Source organism: Triticum dicoccoides, chromosome 4A (genome assembly GCF_002162155.2).
Source record: "Triticum dicoccoides isolate Atlit2015 ecotype Zavitan chromosome 4A, WEW_v2.0, whole genome shotgun sequence".
Taxonomy (NCBI): domain Eukaryota; kingdom Viridiplantae; phylum Streptophyta; class Magnoliopsida; order Poales; family Poaceae; genus Triticum; species Triticum dicoccoides.
In genome coordinates this window covers 598702604-598723481 of record NC_041386.1, presented here as the reverse complement: position 1 = coordinate 598723481, position 20878 = coordinate 598702604, and the positions used below count along the sequence as shown (strand labels likewise).

Below are 20878 nucleotides of genomic sequence, written 5' to 3'. Positions count from 1 at the left end.
ATCAATTAATAAAATTTTATTTTATGACAATCAATTCCAAATCCTAATTTTCCTAATGCATCGATCTTTGCCTTTTTTAAGTAGTTATTTTGATAGGGAGGGTTTAGCCACGAAAATCATCCCTCCATCGTCGGCTGCATCCCTCACCCACGTCGCTGTTGCAGGATCTTCATCCGTCATCCTGAGCAATTGGGGCGGCGATGCGGGCGAGCTTCACGATAGTGGGGAGGACCAGGCCGCGATGAAGGCAGGTCATGCGCTCCTCACGCTCCACGAACGGAACCTGCGCACGGAGGCGGTAGCGCGGGGTGGCAGCCGGCAATGAGGCGGCCGCGCTACGTGACGAGCTACGGGTCCCCCTTTGTGATGTTTTGGCATCGCTCCTTCATCGCACATCCTCAGGTTCCTCTTGCCCTTCCCTTCCTCTGTCCTCCTCTCCCATCTCTATGCTTTCACGTGCATCCAGTTTTGATTCCTCGTGTGATATATACCAAACATAGGTACGTCATCCCTTCGTCCCTCGGTCCCACGCTCGTGGCGCTGAAGTGGTGGCAACAGGCGATGGCGGTGGTGTCGCTGATGGCGGCGAGGACAGCATGTGGCAGCTCCCGAAGCATGAACACGACCGCACCTCGGGCCTGCCGTCTGCCAAGATATGGGTGAGTTCTCGTGCTGCCAACCATAAACCCTCATGTCCTACAAATTCCTCAAACCCTACCGTCTTGATCCCGTCCACGCTCTGATCCAAAGGACGATGCAGCTCTGGCCGATTGACAATGGAGGTTTGGGATCCTTCCTCTCAGCACCCACTCCTGGAAGAATCAGCGGTGCGCCACGCCGATTGAACCCCGTCGAGATCACTCGCCAAGATTGTTATTCTGAAGTTTATTGTAAAGAAAGTGAAGAGTGAGACAGGATCCGTTTATTTTCAACCGGTTTATTTCCATCAAATTACCCCCACCCCCACGCCCACCCACCGAAACGCGCCCAGCGAACCGGGGAGAGATCCATTGATTTGGCTAAGGTAGGAAAGAATCTATTATTTGTTTGCTAAAGCAAATTGCATTAATGGGAGAGATCCGTTGATTTGGCTAAGGTAGGAAAGAATCTATTATTTGTTTGCTAAAGCAAATTGCATTAATGAAAGAGATCCGTTGATTTGGTTAAGATAGGCAAGAATCTATTATTTGTTTTTTAAAGAAAATTGCATTAATGAGAGAGATTTGTTGATTTGGCTAAGATAGGCGGTTTTGAGTAAAGTTATCTTTACTGTAGACATATAATGACAATTAATCAAGTATCAACATCATTGCATGCTTATTGTGTGGAATGTGTGTCCCAATGTTGACAGAAGGTATGAAAAGATTGTCTTGGAATTATTATTGTCTTGGGAAGATATTGCCCTGAATTCTCATTTCTCATCAGAAATTTAGTATCCATTTTCGTTGATCTTATTTGCAACATGTACAAGTCAGTAATAATCTAAGGGGGTGCCCTACCGGAGAAGATTATGATAGTTGGATAAGAAACTTGGTACTGTCGTGTAAGGTAAAGGTAGGAGAAATAGGAGATAAAAGCATGCATGGTGGAAGAAGGAAGTCGAATGTCGCGTGGTAGCTCAGACATGGAGTGTGGAAGAAAGACAATGACGAGATGTATGTATCTACTAGATCATGACCATGAGATATCATCCCATAGAAATGACCTTTGACTCTCATGTCACATGAATTTTCTTTTTGTATATATATATTTGTTAATCCGTGGCAACACACGGACACTTAGCTAGTAATGCTTAGTAGAGATTCGCTTGGGCTGAGGGCCATGCCAGACCAACTGTATGTGTTTCTGCTCTGCATTTGATCTCCTACCTCGTCGTGATGGTCGTCATTTGATCTCCTACCTCGACCGAGTAGCTCATCAACCGAGTTATTTTACAGTACATCAAACGTTTTTATATTATGAGAGGTAGGGAGTAGTATTTCTTTTTTTTTAGGGAAAATGGAGTTTTATATATTACTTGTATCCGGAGTACAATTTTTCAAGATTACATCAGTTATACTACATGGCACACTGCTCATCATAAAAAAACAGCCATTAGATCTAGCGTAAGCAGCAAGTTTATGTGCAGTCATGTTGCTCTCTCTTCCAATCTTTGTCACTCTCCAGGATGGGGAATTCTTCAACAATTCCAAAGAATCATTATAAGTAGCCCACCATCTTGGCCTGATCACAGACTTTGCATTGAGGGCCTCCACAACAGCCGCACAGTCTGTCTCGAAAATCGTCGGACCAACATATATTTTTTCCAAAGTTTGCATGCCTAAAAGCATCGCCTGCCCTTCAGCCTCTTCGGCATCACTGCACTCAGGAAGGGTCCAGCCCGCACTAAACAAGACCTCGCCGTCGCTGTTTCTTGCAATGACCCCAGCCGCTGCCAAACTCGAAGTAGCAATGAAAGATGCATCAGAATTTATCTTCATAACGCCAACAGGGGCCTGGTCCAATTGGAAGCATGGGCACTAACTTCAGATTTCGCTTTAGGAATTGCAGCCACAGGAGTTTTGCCCTTCAAGTCATGGGCAGAATTAATGTCTCCGTTAAGGCAGTACCAATAATTAGACAAGAAGATGACAGATTCGGCAACGGAAGCAGTACCTTTATGATGCACTATATCATCACGTAAGTACCAGGCTCTCCATAACAACAACAAGATTCTCTCTTTGGAGGTGTTATCACATTGGCTAAGTAACATCAGCAACCAATCGGGTCCTGAACGATCGAAGCATTCTTCTTTTGGCAAAGGCCAGACTTTCCTCATAGCTTCTCTGATAGCTCTAGCTTTAGTACAGCGAACAGTAGCATGGTATGCATCCTCAGGCTCCCTACCACAAATATTGCAAATACTATCGTGTTCCAAAGTCCGCTTCAATTTGTTTTCTTTTGTTGGTAAGGAATCAGTAGCAGTTCTCCAAGCAAAAATTCTGATCTTGTGGGGGATGTGTGCTTTCCATATGAGGTTCCAAAGAGACACTCTTCCATTGCCGTGGCTATGTGATAATTTTTCCCAGCCTGTAGAATTTTTCAGGTTCAGCCCCAAATTGTACGCACTTCTCACCGTAAAATTACCATCCTTTTCATGATTCCACGCTAGCACATCATCAACAGGACTTGATGGTATCCTAATTTTGCAAATCTCTAGAGCATCAAACTCATGGAACAAACTATGAATCAAAGGCCTATTCCACTCACTTGTGTTTGGAATAATCAATTGGTTGACCCAACTATTTCTGCTCCTGTTCTTAAGGGACATGATCGACATCCCTTCTAGGCGAGGGATCTAATTATGTCTACGAATTTGGATGCCTTTTCCATTTCCCACTCTCCATATCATGCCCTTCTTTAATAACTCAAGCCCATGTTCAATCCCTCACCAAAGAGGAGATGCATCCGAGGGGAAGACCGTATCCATGATATTACCTTTTGGATAATACTTTGACTTCAAAACTCTTGCACACATACTGTCCGGCCTTTGAACAAGTCTCCATGCTTGCTTCGCCAACAAAGCTTGGTTGAAAATTCTCATGTCACGGAACCCCATTCCGCCTTGCGATTTAGTACGAGTCATTCTATCCCATGACATCCAATGTACTTTCTGCTTGTTTTGCTCATCGCCCCACCAAAAATCTCTAATGAGTTTTTCATACTGATCACAGAAACGAGCCCCCATCTTGGAAATGCTCATAGTGTAAGTGGGAATATCCCGAGCCACTGATTTTATGAGGTTGTCTTTCGCACCATGAGACATGAACCTCTGAGCCCAGTTTGTAAGCCTTTTAGTGAAACAAGCTGAAATGGGTTGAAAGTGTTTACCTTTCATGCGGCCTTCCGGGGTTGGGAGGCCTAAATATTTCTCCTCAAAAGTAGAAGTTGTAATATCCAAAGTACTAGAAATAGCATGCCTGACCAGTTCTGGACACGCCTGACTAAACAAAATAGAGCATTTTCCGGGGCTAAGAAGTTGACCAGTACCTTGCTGGAATAAAGATAGAACATCTTTCACACTTCGAGCTTGAGCTTCCGATGCCTTGAAGAAGAGCAAACTATCGTCTGCGAACAACAAATGCGAGATCCCTGGGCTTCCCCTGGCTACTTTAATTGGGGTAATGTGTCCAACTTCACACTGCTTGTCCAGGGCCATGGAGAGACCCTCAGCCACAAAGAGGAACAAGTAGGGGCTTAGCGGGTCACCCTGCCTCAAGCCCCTCGTAGGGTAAAAGAACTCCAGAATTTCCCCGTTCATCCTCACTGCATATCTCACTGAGCGAACACAAGTCATTACCCACGATATCCATTTGTGGCAGAAGCCAAACTTGGACAAGGCACCTTCTAGAAACTTCCATTCGACGCGATCATAAGCCTTAGTCAGGTCTAACTTATAAGCGCAGTGAGTGTTCTGGGAAATTTTGCTCTGTTGGATCTTATAGAAGCACTCGAAAGCGATGCTGGCATTGTCAGTTATCATCCTTCCCGGGATAAACGCGCTTTGACTTTCAGACACAAGCTCATCGAGGAAAGTCCGCAAACAGTTGACGAGACACTTGGATATCACCTTGTAAATAACACTGCAGAGGCTTATTGGACGAAAATCTTTAAAGCACTCAGGCGAGTTACCTTTAGGTATGAGAACGATGACTGTGTCATTTATGCCCTCAGGCATAACTCCATTCACAAAGAACTACTTTACTGCAGCAACTACATCATCCCGCATAAAAGACCAATTTCTCTGATAAAAACGAGCCGGAAAACCATCAACACCCGGTGCTTTTAAAGGCCCAATTTGGAATAATGCATCACTAATTTCTTTCTCAGTAAACTCACAGCATAGCTGATCATTCATCTCAGGTGTCACTTTTGGCCGAAAAGAGGTTGAGCAATGCATCTGGATTTAGATTGTTATCCGCCTTGTAAAGCTCTTTGAAAAATTCAGTAGCACATGGACACGGAGATCGTTCCTAAGCCAAGCAGGTATATCAATGCTATTTATTACACGCATATAGCATCGTTCAGGTAAGGGGACGAGATTATCCCAAATGACATGATTTAACATTATAATAATACTCACTTCGTCCTAAAATGTAAGAACATGATAGTGATGCGGAAATACCATGGGTCGCATCTACGATGCATTCTCGGCGTGGCAGCAATGATGTAAGTAATTAGTTAACCAATAACTTTTCATTCACGGTTAGTACCCCATACATGTGATTATAAATAAAAATGATTTTTTTATGGGATACATGCACCCCAATATAAACAATTATTGAAAAATACAGATTGCTCGTGGAGGGGGAGGGGGGGCTGTAGCCCCCCTACACTACACCCATGCCCTATATTTCAACCAGAGATCCAAGCACCCTTCTTTTTTTCTAACCGGGCTTCAATCACCCTTTTGTTGGAATTTGGCATGTCCAAGTCCCTTTCTGTACATGAGGGCCGGCCATGTCCTTTTATCGTTGTGCTGGCGATCTTGGCTGGTCGTCAGCAACATCGTTGCAAAGGAAGCATGAATTGACGCTGTGCTTGAAGTGCGGTGGACTTCTCTTCATGTTGAGGGTTTCGTAGCCCCGACAAGGGTGCAGTGAGTTATGATCTAGCTCCGGTTGCCTGATTGTGGACGAGAACCCAGATGACTCCAAGCGATGCCTCATCAGTGTGCATTGTTGTTTATCTGGGGGTGTGGTTGTTCCCCGACACCGTTGTATCATGCCGTTTTCTCTCTCTCTTTGTTGTGTGTGTTTGTTGTGTAAGGGCCTCATTAATTTAATATATATAAGACGGTAGCTTTTTTCTTTTTCTTCTAAAAATGTCATGGTCAAAGCTTATCACAAATTCCGAGAGGGGGTTTCATACGACGGAGCCTCCTTTCTCTTTGCACCTTTGCAAACACACATTTTTCAGATACTTCCACTGCACATGCACGAACACGGAGACGGTTTTTAAATGTCCAAGAAACTTGAAATGGATTCATATTTTCTTTTGAGGGTTAATGGACTCATATGGATAAACTCCTCAGAACGAGCCCACCTCGCGTGGCCCAACAGCCCATTCCAGCCCACAGAGAAACCCTAGCCCCCATCCCACTCATATACCCCCTCCTCCTCCCAACGACCCATCTCTTCTCCCCGCCGCCGCCGCCTCCCCCTCCTCCTCCTCTTCGCCGCCGCCGCGCTACCGCCGTCAGCCATGGTACGCGCCCCTGCCCGCCCCCCGCATCCGTCTCCCCGCGTGACCACACCGGACGCGCGCTGACGGCCCCCTTGTTTCGTCGCAGGCACCGAAGAAGGAGAAGGCCCCGGCGGCGTCGTCGAAGCCGGCCAAGTCGGGCGGCGGCAAGCAGAAGAAGAAGAAGTGGAGCAAGGGCAAGCAAAAGGAGAAGGTGAACAACGCGGTGCTCTTCGACCAGGCCACCTACGACAAGCTGCTCACCGAGGTGCCCAAGTACAAGCAGATCACGCCCTCCGTCCTCTCCGAGCGCCTCAGGGTAACGCCATCCCTCCGGATCTCTTCTTGCTTGCTTCCTTCCCGAGAGAACTGAGATCGCGGGATGGTAGGATACGTGTGAAGTGTTTTGGGTCAGTCAGTAGTACTCTGTACAAGAACAAGAACACACGCATGCGCTCTAGGCCTCTGTAGATAGGGCGTATATGATTGTGCTCTGAATTGATTGGTTGCTGGATTCGGCTGCTGCATCTTTGTTGTTAGTTTTTGACTTTTTGTGCAGTATGGCAGTTCACTCTGGTCATTGGATACCCTCAGATTTTGGTTGGCGTGCCATGGTATAGCTAGGATGCAGTGGATTTGATATCACCATTCAGTGATCATTTATGTCTGGTGTCACAGTATTTTCATAATCTGACTTGGACATTGTACAGTGCTAATGGTGTTTTGCCTGGGTCAACATCACCATTGACTTGTAGCGTTTCATGGAGTTAATATGACTTGATGTTGCTGCTGAACACTAAATTAACCTGTCCCTGCATCTTACTGTCAACAATTTGTGCCCGGCTTGCCTTGAACTGTACGGAGTACATTAGAGCACTGCAAGTTGTGTTTAGCTATTTACCCTTGCATGTACCTGTGCATCAAATTTGTGACTGCTGTCAATTTAATAATTTGAACTCTTCTGCCATTTCCAGTTATGCACAATGTATATTATGTATCATCTGTGTTGTTTGATTTATAAATAGTGCTGATGATCTTACTCACCCTTTGTCTACCTACTACCTGCAGATCAACGGCTCGCTCGCTCGCAGGGCCATCAAGGACCTGATGGAGAGGGGGCTCATCAGGATGGTGTCAATCCACTCCAGCCAGCAGATCTTCACCAGGGCCACAAACACCTGATTTACCTCATGTGTTGGCTGCCTGTTTTCTAGTCCAGTAGACTGAGATGTCGCTGTTATATTGACGTTCATTATGTTCAGCGAGGCACTTTGGCACTCGTGCCACAAGTATGTTGAATTGCTTTTGAGTTTTTGGTACAATCTAAGACGCAATGAAATCTACCTTATATTATCAGACTGTGTTTGTATTTGTTGCTGTCCCTGTTTGCATGTTTCTTCAGCTATATGAATGTTCCATCTGGTCGTATAATTGAACCTTATTTGTAGCTGCATAGTGCCCCTAGTTGCGAGGGTAACGGTTTATAAGATGAAGTTCCTCTGAAGTAGATTTTATTTCGGGAGGATTAAATTATCGTGCGCATGATTTTGATGCAACTCTGTGTGGTTTCAATTTGCCTGAATAATGGTGGTTGTCTGTACTACCTGGCTTCCCCATTGTTGTGCCCGTTTTTTTTGACCCAACTCTTTAATAACTCGAAGGCCCTAATTCCTGAATCAACAGAAGTAAATACAAGTTCTTATTTAGTTTCATTTCACATCTTTGCAACATAATTTTTGGGATGTTCTGTTTTCTCTTCTCAACTCGAAATACAGAAAGCTACACTATGAACCAGTCCAATAGCAAGTTTCAGCTGCTAAAGCTTGTTACCCCCTTTGATATAATGACGTTTTGGTAGATTTGAACGGAGGGAGGTACAATACAAAGTTGTACCAAATCAACGACAATTAATATGGATTGGACTATCTACATAAATCTGAGCAATCTATCTATTTTTCACCTTGCTTTTGGAATTTCTTCCTCTGTTAACAATTATAAGATGTTTCAACTTTTTTCTGATTCGGATGTATATAGACGCATTTTAGTGTGTTTATTCATTCATTTCGGTCTGTATGTTGTCCAGATTAACATCTCATAATTGTGAACGGGCGGAGTACTAATTAAAAGTAATGCCAGAGCCTTATGTCCCAGCTCAAATGACTGGACCACCCTGTGATTTGTAGACATGGAACACACAGAATTCCAGAACTGCACCCAGGGGCCAATGAATTCTTGATTTTGGGAGGATCGAATTACCATGTTTGTGAGTCCTTGAAGTATACATATGCCTGCATAAAAGTTGTTGCTAGTACATACGCATTTACCCATCATTTTCCTCTGATTCTCCATAATTTACCTCTCAATCAACAATGTCAGTTTAACTACATGGAACAAGCAGCACAGAATTGCAAAACTACATGTGTTGCCAAGTTCACCCAGGAACCAAATGATTCTTGGGAGTTTTGATGCATCCGAGGACCAAACATTACTTGTGGTGTGCTGGCTTCAATCTTGCCAGCAAATTGGCATTCTCTATGCATCACATTGTGTGCCTTGTCTCTCACAAGGGACAGGACAACAGACATCATGTCCTCGGTTCCTCCACCTGTCCAAGAAAAGGAAATCAAGACTTCTATAAATTGCAGTGCACCCTCACTCATCATCTCCACAGCCACAAGCACCAGCAATAGTAGCTTCAAGAGCCAGGATCATCTGTGATCTAATGGCTTCCATGAACCTCTACTCCTTGGTGCTGGTGGCGGTTGCCCTGGTGGCCGCGCCGATGGCCGCCATGGCCGGCGACCCGGACATCCTCACCGACTTCATCCCGCCAACGTCGATGGTCGGCATGCCGATGAACATCACCGGCGACTACTTCACCTACACCGGCTTCCACCCGTCGCCGCTGCCGCCGCTGGCCTTCACGCTCACCAAGGCCTCCATGGCCGAGTTCCCCGCGCTCAACGGGCAGAGCGTGTCGTACGCCAGGCTCGTGTTCCCACCGGGCACCGTCAACCCGACCCACACCCACCCGCGCGCCTCCGAGCTGCTGCTCGTCCTCGACGGCGCCCTCTCCGTCGGCTTCGTCGACACCGCCGGCAAGCTCTACACCAAGGACCTCGTCTCCGGCGACATGTTCGTCTTCCCCAAGGGCCTCGTGCACTACCAGTACAACCAGGGGACAACGACCGCCGTGGCGCTCTCGGCATTCGGCAGCGCCAACGCCGGCACCGTGTCCGTGCCCGTCACCGTGTTCGGCACCGGCGTCGACGACGCCGTGCTCGCCAAGTCGTTCAAGACCGACCTGCCCACCATCCAGAAGCTCAAGGCGGCGCTCACCCCGCCCAAGAAATAAGCCCGTCCGTGTCTCGTGCCGTATGTTTGGTCTTGTTCTTGGCACTTTGTCTGCCGTGTTGTGTTTTTGAATTTGTTTTGCTTGTTGAAATAACCTACCTACCGAGCTATGCAGGCAACCAAGTACTGCATAGCTCATGGTACGAGGAATTTGGTGGTGAAATGATGTTGAGATATGTGTGTTTGCAATGTCGTCTTGATTTGAATCAAACGGTTTGTGTGTTGATCTTCGGAACTCATGATCTTGACTCCTTGAGTTGTATATGTTTGCGATTTGTATTGGGTTCTGTGTGGTGAGTTGGTATACAATTTTGAAGGCACCGAGGCTGTCTGATACACAGTTTCAGCTTGGCAAATGTTAACCTGTTTTAAACAGTCCAGACTTCACAAAATTGCACAATTATGTGCATGATGAAATTTTGGCATGCCAAATTTCAAGCAGTGAACAAATTAGTGAACTTTGCCGTCAAAGTGCGGGCGGTGAATTTTCTCATTAGAGCTTTGTTTTTTAGAGCCAAGGGAGAGGCACCTGCGAGAGGGGGGATTCAGCAGCTAATGCAAGACTATCTGACATTGAAATTTGTTCTTAGCTCTATCCATAGCAGAACTTAGCTATTCTTTAGTTACATTTATATTTGGATGTTTCTTTGGCGTCAGAGTGTTAAAACAAGATGGAACCATTTTATTTGGAGTGGCCATCTACAGAGTCTCCATAGGGTCATTCGGAATGAAAGTATTCTCCCCGAAATGATGTATGGAAAGCAAAGAGGGACACACGTCTATAAGAGCTTAATTCATATGATACGAAATGTAAGATGTCGTAACTTTTTCAGAATCGAATGTATATAGGCATGTTTTTGTGTGTTTGTTCATTTATTTCAGTCCGTATGTAGTCCGTATTAAAATATCCAAAACATCTTATATTTGTGAATGGAGGAACTAATAAGTTTTGATTTGTGTAGAAAAATGTGCATCCATCGCTATGTTATAATGCACATGCAGGGAAAAATTGTTGGGGAACGTTGCAGAAAACAAAAAATTTCCTACTCGTTTCACCAAGATCATCTAGGAGTTCATCTAGCAACGAGTCATTGGATGCATCTACATACCTTTGTAGATCGCGAGCGGAAGCGTTCAAAAGAACGGTGATGATGTAGTCGTACTCGACGTGATCCAAATCACCGATGACCAGCGCCGAACGGACGGCACCTCCACGTTCAACACACGTACGGGACGGGAGACGTCTCCTCCTTCTTGATCCAGCAAGGGGGAAGGAGAGGTTGATGAAGATCCAGCAGCACGACGGCGTGGTGGTGGATGCAGGGCGCACAGCAGCAGGGCTTCGCCGAGACTACGAGGGAGAGACGTAACGGGGGGAGGTGGAGGCGCCAGGGGCTGGTGTATGAAGTCCCTCCTCTCCCCCACTATATATAGGGGTGCCAGGGGGGGCTGGTGCGCAGCCTAGGAGATCTGATCTCCTAGGTGCGGCGGCCAGGGGAGGGTTTCCCTCCCCCCCAAGGCACCCCGGGGTGCCTTCCACCACATGGACTCTTCCATGGTGGAAACCCTAGGCGCATGGGCCTATAGGGGCTGGTGCCCTTGGCCCATCTAGGCCAAGGCGCACCCCCTACAGCCCATGTGGCCCCCCGGGACAGGTGGCCCCACCCGGTGGACCCCCGGGACCCTTCCGGTGGTCCCGGTACAATACCGATAACCCCGAAACTTGTCCCGATGCCCGAAATAGCACTTCCTATATATAATTCTTTACCTCCGGACCATTCCGTAACTCCTCGTGACGTCCGGGATCTCATCCGGAACTCCGAACAACATTCAGGTTTCTGCATATACATATCTTCATAACCCTAGCGTCACCGAACCTTAAGTGTGTAGACCCTACGGGTTCAGGAGACAAGCAGACATGACCGAGACGACTCTCCGGTCAATAACCAACATCGGGATCTGGATACCCATGTTGGCTCCCACATGCTCCACGATGATCTCATCGGATGAACCACGATGTCGAGGATTTAATCAATCCCGTACGCTATTCCCTTTGTCTATCGATATGTTACTTGCCCGAGATTCGATCGTTGGTATCCCAATACCTCGTTCAATCTCGTTACCGGCAAGTCACTTTACTCGTACCGTAACGCATGATCCCGTGACCAGACACTTGGTCACTCTGAGCTCATTATGATGATGCATTACCGAGTGGGCCCAGTGATACCTCTCCGTCATACGGAGTGACAAATCCCAGTCTTGATCCATGTCACCCAACAGACACTTTCGGAGATACCCGTAGTCTACCTTTATAGTCACCCAGTTACGTTGTGACGTTTGGCATACCCAAAGCACTCCTACGGTATCCGGGAGTTACACGATCTCATGGTCTAAGGAAAAGATACTTTGACATTGGAAAACTCTAGCAAACGAACTATACGATCTTGTGCTATGTTTAGGATTGGGTCTTGTCCATCACATCATTCTCCCAATGATGTGATCTCGTTATCAATGACATCCAGTGTCCATAGTCAGGAAACCATGACTATCTGTTGATCAATAAGCTAGTCAACTAGAGGCTCACTAGGGACAGGTTGGTGTCTGTTATTCACACATGTATTACGATTTCCGGATAACACAATTATAGCATGAATAAAGACAATTATCATGAACGAGGAAATATAATAATAATGCTTTTATTATTGCCTCTAGGGCATATTTCCAACTGTCTCCCACTTGCACTAGAGTCAATAATCTAGTTACATTGTGATGAATCGAACACCCATGGAATTCTGGTGTTGATCATGTTTTGCTCTAGGGAGAGGTTTAGTCAACGGATCTGCTACATTCAGGTCCGTATGTACTTTTCAAATCTCTATGTCTCCATCTTGAACATTTTCACGAATGGAGTTGAAGTGACGCTTGATGTGCCTTGTCTTCTTGTGAAACCTGGGCTCCTTGGCAAGTGCAATAGCTCCAGTGTTGTCACAGAAGAGCTTGATCGGCCCCGACGCATTGGGTATGACTCCTAGGTCGGTGATGAACTCCTTCACCCATATTGCTTCATGTGCTGCCTCCGAGGCTGCCATGTACTCCGCTTCACATGTAGATCCCGCCACGACGCTTTGCTTGCAACTGCACCAGCTTACTGCCCCACCATTCAAAATATACACGTATCCGGTTTGTGACTTAGAGTCATCCAGATCTGTGTCGAAGCTAGCGTCGACGTAACCCTTTACGACGAGCTCTTCGTCACCTCCATAAACGAGAAACATTTCCTTAGTCCTTTTCAGGTACTTCAGGATATTCTTGACCGCTGTCCAGTGTTCCTTGCCGGGATTACTTTGGTACCTTCCTACCAAACTGACGGCAAGGTTAACATCAGGTCTGGTACACAGCATGTCATACATAATAGAACCTATGGCTGAGGCATAGGGGATGACGCTCATCTCTTCTATATCTTCTGCCGTGGTCGGACATTGAGCTGAGCTCAATTTCATACCTTGTAACACAGGCAAGAACCCCTTCTTGGATTGATCCATATTGAACTTCTTTAATATCTTATCAAGGTATGTGCTTTGTGAAAGACCTATGAGGCGTCTCGATCTATCTCTATAGATTTTGATGCCTAATATATAAGCAGCTTCTCCAAGGTCCTTCATTGAAAAACTTTTATTCAAGTAGGCCTTGATGCTGTCCAAGAGTTCTATATCATTTCCCATCAACAGTATGTCATCTACATATAATATGAGAAATGCTACAGAGCTCCCACTCACTTTCTTGTAAACGCAGGCTTCTCCATAAGTCTGTGTAAACCCAAACGCTTTGATCATCTCATCAAAGTGAATGTTCCAACTCCGAGATGCTTGCACCAGCCCATAAATCGAGCGTTGGAGCTTGCACACTTTGTCAGCATTCTTAGGATCGACAAAACCTTCCGGCTGTATCATATACAATTCTTCCTTAAGGAAACCATTAAGGAATGCCGTTTTGACGTCCATTTGCCATATTTCGTAATCATAGAATGCGGCAATTGCTAACATGATTCGGACGGACTTCAGCTTCGCTACCGGCGAGAAAGTCTCATCGTAGTCAACCCCTTGAACTTGTCGATAACCCTTAGCGACAAGCCGAGCTTTATAGATGGTCACATTACCATCCGCGTCTGTCTTCTTCTTAAAGATCCATTTATTTTCTATGGCTCGCCGCTCAACGGGCAAGTCAGTCAAAGTCCATACTTTGTTTTCATACATGGATCCTATCTCGGATTTCATGGCTTCCAGCCATTTGTCGGAATCCGGGCCCGCCATCGCTTCTTCATAGTTCGAAGGTTCACCGTTATCTAACAGCATGATTTCCAAGACAGGGTTGCCGTACCACTCTGGTGCGGAACGTGTCCTTGTGGACCTTCGAATTTCAGTAGGGGCTTGATCAAAAGTATCTTGATCATTAACTTCCTCTCTAGTCGGTGCAGGCACCTCAGGAACATTTTCTTGAGTTGCGCCATTTTCCGGTTCAAGAGGTAATACTTCATCAAGCTCTACTTTCCTCCCACTTACTTCTTTCGAGAGAAACTCTTTCTCCAGAAAGGACCCATTCTTGGCAACAAAGATCTTGCCTTCGGATCTGAGGTAGAAGGTGTACCCAATAGTTTCTTTTGGGTATCCTATGAAGACGCATTTTTCCGACTTGGGTTCGAGCTTTTCAGGTTGAAGTTTCTTGACATAAGCATCGCATCCCCAAACTTTTAGAAACGACAACTTAGGTTTCTTCCCAAACCATAATTCATACGGTGTCGTCTCAACGGATTTCGATGGAGCCCTATTTAAAGTGAACGCGGCAGTCTCTAAAGCATAGCCCCAAAAGGAAAGCGGTAAATCGGTAAGAGACATCATAGATCGCACCATATCTAACAGAGTGCGATTACGACGTTCGGACACACCATTACGCTGAGGTGTTCCAGGCGGCGTGAGTTGTGAAACTATTCCACATTTTCTTAAGTGTTCCCCAAACTCGTGACTCAAGTATTCTCCTCCACGATCTGATCGTAGAAACTTGATTTTCCTGTCACGTTGATTTTCAACCTCACTCTGAAATTCCTTGAACTTTTCAAAGGTTTCAGACTTGTGTTTCATTAAGTAGATATACCCATACCTACTTAAATCATCAGTGAGGGTGAGAACATAACGATAGCCACCGCGAGCCTCAACACTCATCGGACCGCACACATCAGTATGTATGATTTCCAATAAGTCGGTTGCTCGCTCCATTGTTCCTGAGAACGGAGTCTTGGTCATTTTACCCATAAGGCATGGTTCGCACGTGTCAAATGATTCATAATCAAGAGACTCTAAAAGTCCATCAGCATGGAGCTTCTTCATGCGTTTGACACCTATGTGACCAAGGCGGCAGTGTCACAAGTATGTGGGACTATCATTATCAACCTTACTTCTTTTGGTACTCACATTATGAACATGTGTAGCATCACGTTCGAGATTCATAAAGAATAAACCATTCACCATAGGAGCATGACCATAAAACATATCTCTCATAAAAATGGAACAACCATTATTCTCAGATTTAAAAGAGTAGCCATCTCGAATTAAACGAGATCCCGATACAATGTTCATGCTCAAAGCTGGCACTAAATAACAATCATTAAGGTTTAAAACTAATCCCGAAGGGAGATGCAGAGGCAGCGTGCCGACGGCGATCACATTGACCTTGGAACCATTCCCGACGCGCATCGTCACCTCGTCCTTTGCCAGTTTCCGCTTATTCTGCAGCCCCTGCTTTGAGTTACAAATGTGAGCAACTGCACCGGTATCAAATACCCAGGAGCCACTACGGGCACTAGTAAGGTACACATCAATTACATGTATATCACATATACCTTTTGTTTTGCCGGCCTTCTTATCCGCTAAGTACTTAGGGCAGTTCCGCTTCCAGTGACCGCTTCCCTTGCAATAAAAGCACTCAGTCTCGGGCTTGGGTCCATTCTTTGGCTTCTTCCCGGCAGCTTGCTTGCCGGGTGCGGCAACCTCCTTGCCGTCCTTCTTGAAGTTCTTTTTACCCTTGCCTTTCTTGAACTTAGTGGTTTTATTGACCATCAACACTTGATGTTCCTTCCTGACTTCTACCTCTGCTGATTTCAGCATAGCAAATACTTCAGGAATGGTCTTTTCCATCCCCTGCATATTGAAGTTCATCACAAAGCTCCTGTAGCTTGGTGGAAGCGACTGGAGGATTCTGTCAATGACCGCATCATCCGGGAGATTAACTCCCAGCTGAGTCAAGCGGTTATGCAACCCAGACATAGTGAGTATGTGCTCACTGACAGAACTATTTTCCTCCATCTTACAGCTGAAGAATTTGTCGGAGACTTCATATCTCTCGACCCGGGCATGAGCTTGGAAAACCATTTTCAGCTCTTCGAACATCTCATATGCTCCATGTCTCTCAAAACGCTTTTGGAGCCCCGGCTCTAGGCTGTAAAGCATGCCGCACTGAACGAGGGAGTAGTCATCGAAACGTGCCTGCCAAGCGTTCATAACATCTTGTTCTGCAGGGAGAACGGGTGCGTCACCAAGCGGTGCTTGTAGGACATAATCTTTCTTGGCAGCTATGAGGATGATCCTCAGGTTCCGGACCCAGTCCGTATAGTTGCTGCCATCGTCTTTCAGCTTAGTTTTCTCTAGGAACGTGTTGAAGTTGAGGACTACGTTGGCCATTTGATCTACAAGACATATTGCAAAGATTTTAGACTAAGTTCATGATAATTAAGTTCAACTAATCAAATTATTAATGAACTCCCACTTAGATTAGACATCCCTCTAGTCATCTAAGTATTACATGATCCGAGTTAAACTAGACCGTGTCCGATCATCACGTGAGACGGACTAGTCAACATCGGTGAACATCTTCATGTTGATCGTATCTTCTATACGACTCATGCTCGACCTTTCGGTCTTCTGTGTTCCGAGGCCATGTCTGTACATGCTAGGCTCGTCAAGTCAACCTAAGTGTTTGCATGTGTAAATCTGTCTTACACCCGTTGTATGTGAACGTCTGAATAAAACACCCGATCATCACGTGGTGTTTTGAAACAGCGAACTGTCGCAACGGTGCACAGTTAGGGGAAACACTTCTTGAAATTAGTATGAGGGATCACCTTATTTACTACCGTCGTTCTAAGTAAACAAGATGCAAAACATGATAAACATCACATGCAATCAAATAATAAACGTGACATGATATGGCCAATATCACATAGCTCCTTTGATCTCCATCTTGGGGCTCCATGATCATCTTGTCACCGGCTTGACACCATGATCTCCATCATCATGATCTCCATCATCGTGTCTCCATGAAGTTGCTCGCCAACTATTACTTCTACTACTATGGCTAACGCGTTTAGCAATAAAGTAAAGTAATTTACATGGCGTTTCTTGATGACACGCAGGTCATATAAAGGAATAAAGACAACTCCTATGGCTCCTGCCGGTTGTCATACTCATCGACATGCAAGTCGTGAATCCTATTACAATAGCATGAACATCTCATACATCACATATAGATCATTCATCATTCATCACAACTTTGGCCATATCATATCACAAACCACTTGCTGCAAAAACAAGTTAGACGTCCTCTAATTGTTGTTGCAAGTTTTATGTGGCTGAATTAGGGTTCTAGCAAGAACGTTTTCTTACCTACGTTAAAGCCACAACGTGATTTGTCAACTTCTATTTACCCTTCATAAGGACCCTGTTCATCGATTCCGCTCCAACTAAAGTAGGAGAGACAGACACCCGCCAGCCACCTTATGCAACTAGTGCATGTTAGTCGGTGGAACCGGTCTCACGTAAGCGTACGTGTAAGGTTGGTCCGGGCCGCTTCATCCCACAATACCGCTGAAGCAAGAAAGGACTAGTAACGGCAAGAAAGTTGACAAATCGACGCCCACAACAAATTGTGTTCTACTCGCGCAAGAAGAACTACGCATAGACCTAGCTCTGATACCACTGTTGGGGTACGTTGCAGAAAACAAAAATTTTCCTACTCGTTTCACCAAGATCATCTAGGAGTTCATCTAGCAACGAGTCATTGGATGCATCTACATACCTTTGTAGATCGCGAGCGGAAGCGTTCAAAAGAACGGTGATGATGTAGTCGTACTCGACGTGATCCAAATCACCGATGACCAGCGCCGAACGGACGGCACCTCCGCGTTCAACACACGTACGGGACGGGAGACGTCTCCTCCTTCTTGATCCAGCAAGGGGGAAGGAGAGGTTGATGAAGATCCAGCAGCACGACGGCGTGGTGGTGGATGCAGGGCGTCACAGCAGCAGGGCTTCGCCGAGACTACGAGGGAGAGACGTAACGGGGGGAGGTGGAGGCGCCAGGGGCTGGTGTATGAAGTCCCTCCTCTCCCCCACTATATATAGGGGTGCCAGGGGGGCTATTGCGCAGCCTAGGAGATCTGATCTCCTAGGTGCGGCGGCCAGGGGAGGGTTTCCCTCCCCCCCAAGGCACCCCGGGGTGCCTTCCACCACATGGACTCTTCCATGGTGGAAACCCTAGGCGCATGGGCCTATAGGGGCTGGTGCCCTTGGCCCATCTAGGCCAAGGCGCACCCCCTACAGCCCATGTGGCCCCCCGGGACAGGTGGCCCCACCCGGTGGACCCCCGGGACCCTTCCGGTGGTCCCGGTACAATACCGATAACCCCGAAACTTGTCCCGATGCCCGAAATAGCACTTTCTATATATAATTCTTTACCTCCGGACCATTCCGTAACTCCTCGTGACGTCCGGGATCTCATCCGGAACTCCGAACAACATTCGGGTTTCTGCATATACATATCTTCATAACCCTAGCGTCACCGAACCTTAAGTGTGTAGACCCTACGGGTTCGGGAGACAAGCAGACATGACCGAGACGACTCTCCGGTCAATAACCAACAGCGGGATCTGGATACCCATGTTGGCTCCCACATGCTCCACGATGATCTCATCGGATGAACCACGATGTCGAGGATTTAATCAATCTCGTACGCTATTCCCTTTGTCTATCGATATGTTACTTGCCCGAGATTCGATCGTTGGTATCCCAATACCTCGTTCAATCTCGTTACCGGCAAGTCACTTTACTCGTACCGTAACGCATGATCCCGTGACCAGACACTTGGTCACTCTGAGCTCATTATGATGATGCATTACCGAGTGGGCCCAGTGATACCTCTTCGTCATACGGAGTGACAAATCCCAGTCTTGATCCATGTCACCCAACAGACACTTTCGGAGATACCCGTAGTCTACCTTTATAGTCACCCAGTTACGTTGTGACGTTTGGCATACCCAAAGCACTCCTACGGTATCCGGGAGTTACACGATCTCATGGTCTAAGGAAAAGATACTTTGACATTGGAAAACTCTAGCAAACGAACTATACGATCTTGTGCTATGTTTAGGATTGGGTCTTGTCCATCACATCATTCTCCCAATGATGTGATCTCGTTATCAATGACATCCAGTGTCCATAGTCAGGAAACCATGACTATCTGTTGATCAACGAGCTAGTCAACTAGAGGCTCACTAGGGACAGGTTGGTGTCTGTTATTCACACATGTATTACGATTTCCGGATAACACAATTATAGCATGAATAAAGACAATTATCATGAACGAGGAAATATAATAATAATGCTTTTATTATTGCCTCTAGGGCATATTTCCAACAAAAATTGCTGGTGAAATGAGCTTGAATTCCAGTGTATGTTTGCAATGTGGGTCTTGATTTGAATCAGACGTTTATGTGTTGATCTTTGGAGCTCATAATCTTGACTCTTTACTTACAGCATCGCTCCACAAAAAGTGCCGCCGATATGTGGGTTTGGGCATTTTTTGGCCCGAAGAAATACCGCATATCAGCCGCCCCGTAAATATTTTTAGGGTGACCTGGATATTCCACCCCGCAACCGCTATATACACGACACCGGGGGGGGGGGCAGCTTTCCGGATTCTCTCCGCCTCTAGCTCTCACATACTCCGATGAGAAATTCAGCCCTCGCCGCCTCTTCTTTTTCTCTTCTTGATGGTTGGCGGATGGGCGGCAATCCGTGGCGGGTCGCCTCCGCAAAAGAAGGCACACCACGACATGGAGGCCGGCAGCTCCTGCGGCGCCGTGGAGCCATATCGCTAGAAGCAAGCTCACGACAACGGCCGGCTCTCCCGGAGCGGCGGGCGGAGCCCTTGGGCCAGCTTCCACGAGCTCGACACCAACCTCTATCCACACTTCAAGAGGTGTCAGGAGGCCGATGCGGAGCTCATCACCGTGGAGCGTGCAGAGGCGGCCGGAGAAGAAGGTGCCACCGATCGTCTCGCTGCCGCCAAGGAGGAGCACACCCTCGCCCACGCATTCCGCAAGTTTGCTGTCAAGATCTACCTCGACATCGATGAGTGACGGTCGATTTAGCTCTTAATTCATAGCTCGAAGTTTGTATTTACTATGTATGCACTATGTTAGTGTGATGAACTATTTTCTAGCGCGGAGATGTTTTTTAATATGCAATACTGATTTACATGATTTGTTCCGCCGGAGCATTCACGCTACCACAAATCAGTTTTCGGGGGAACCCGAAAATGATTTTGCAGTATGAGATTTTTGCGGATCCACAAGAGATGCTCTCACATATGTGTCCAGTTTTGTATTTGGTTGAACCTCACTGTGTCTGGTGACTTTGGCGTTCCATTTTGAGGGCACCAAGTCTGTATGGTACATAGTTTCAGTTTGGCATATGACATCTGTTTTCAACCATTCACAACTTTGATGTTTATGTTAGTTGGTGTTAGTAATGTTTTTTTAGAAAGCTCACACGGCGAAGGGTTGTACGAGCCACGCTATGGGGGATCATTCTTGTACCAATACGTGTCTTTTGCCTCATTTTCCTTATTCTTTTCCGATCTTCTTCCGATTTCTTTCTAACTTTTTCTTCAAGATTGATCTCGGGAACATTAGGGTTTCTAACCTTTATATAAGCACATGCGTCACGTCCCTCGGCTCATTACTAATCTAATCTCTAGCCTTCGCCACATGCCACCTCTCCACCACCACCCGCTACCATGACCAACGTGAAGAGATCTTCCTCAACCTCTCCCTCAACCAAGATCATCCCTTTTTCTAACCTGAAAGAGAAGATCTCAACGGGCTGTGACGAGGAGGGGATGCCTGCGGAGGAGAAAGAAGGGCAGAAAAATGGAAAGAAGGAAAATGAAGAAAAAGAGGTGAACAAAGCAAGAT

The 20878-nt window shown here is 46.3% G+C and overlaps 2 protein-coding genes and 1 long non-coding RNA gene across 3 annotated transcripts; all 3 read left to right on the top strand.

Moving 5' to 3' along the window:
- The first annotated feature begins 253 nt into the window (after nt 1–253).
- Nucleotides 254–1109, top strand: LOC119289318. The gene is made up of 3 exons (XR_005141476.1): nt 254–402; nt 559–659; nt 761–1109. It is a non-coding gene; the product is annotated as an uncharacterized LOC119289318 (long non-coding RNA).
- A 5008-nt stretch (nt 1110–6117) lies between these two features.
- LOC119287188 (40S ribosomal protein S25-2) lies at nt 6118–7593 on the top strand. Its single transcript, XM_037566710.1, has 3 exons — nt 6118–6246; nt 6332–6541; nt 7291–7593. Exons 1-3 carry the CDS (start codon nt 6244–6246, stop codon nt 7402–7404), a joined length of 327 nt encoding a protein of 108 aa, XP_037422607.1. The 5' UTR covers nt 6118–6243; the 3' UTR covers nt 7405–7593.
- A 1351-nt stretch (nt 7594–8944) lies between these two features.
- Nucleotides 8945–9577, top strand: LOC119289317 (putative germin-like protein 9-2). The gene has a single exon (XM_037568677.1). The coding sequence runs from the start codon at nt 8945–8947 to the stop codon at nt 9575–9577; it is 633 nt and encodes a 210-aa protein (XP_037424574.1).
- Nucleotides 9578–20878: the final 11301 nt, after the last annotated feature.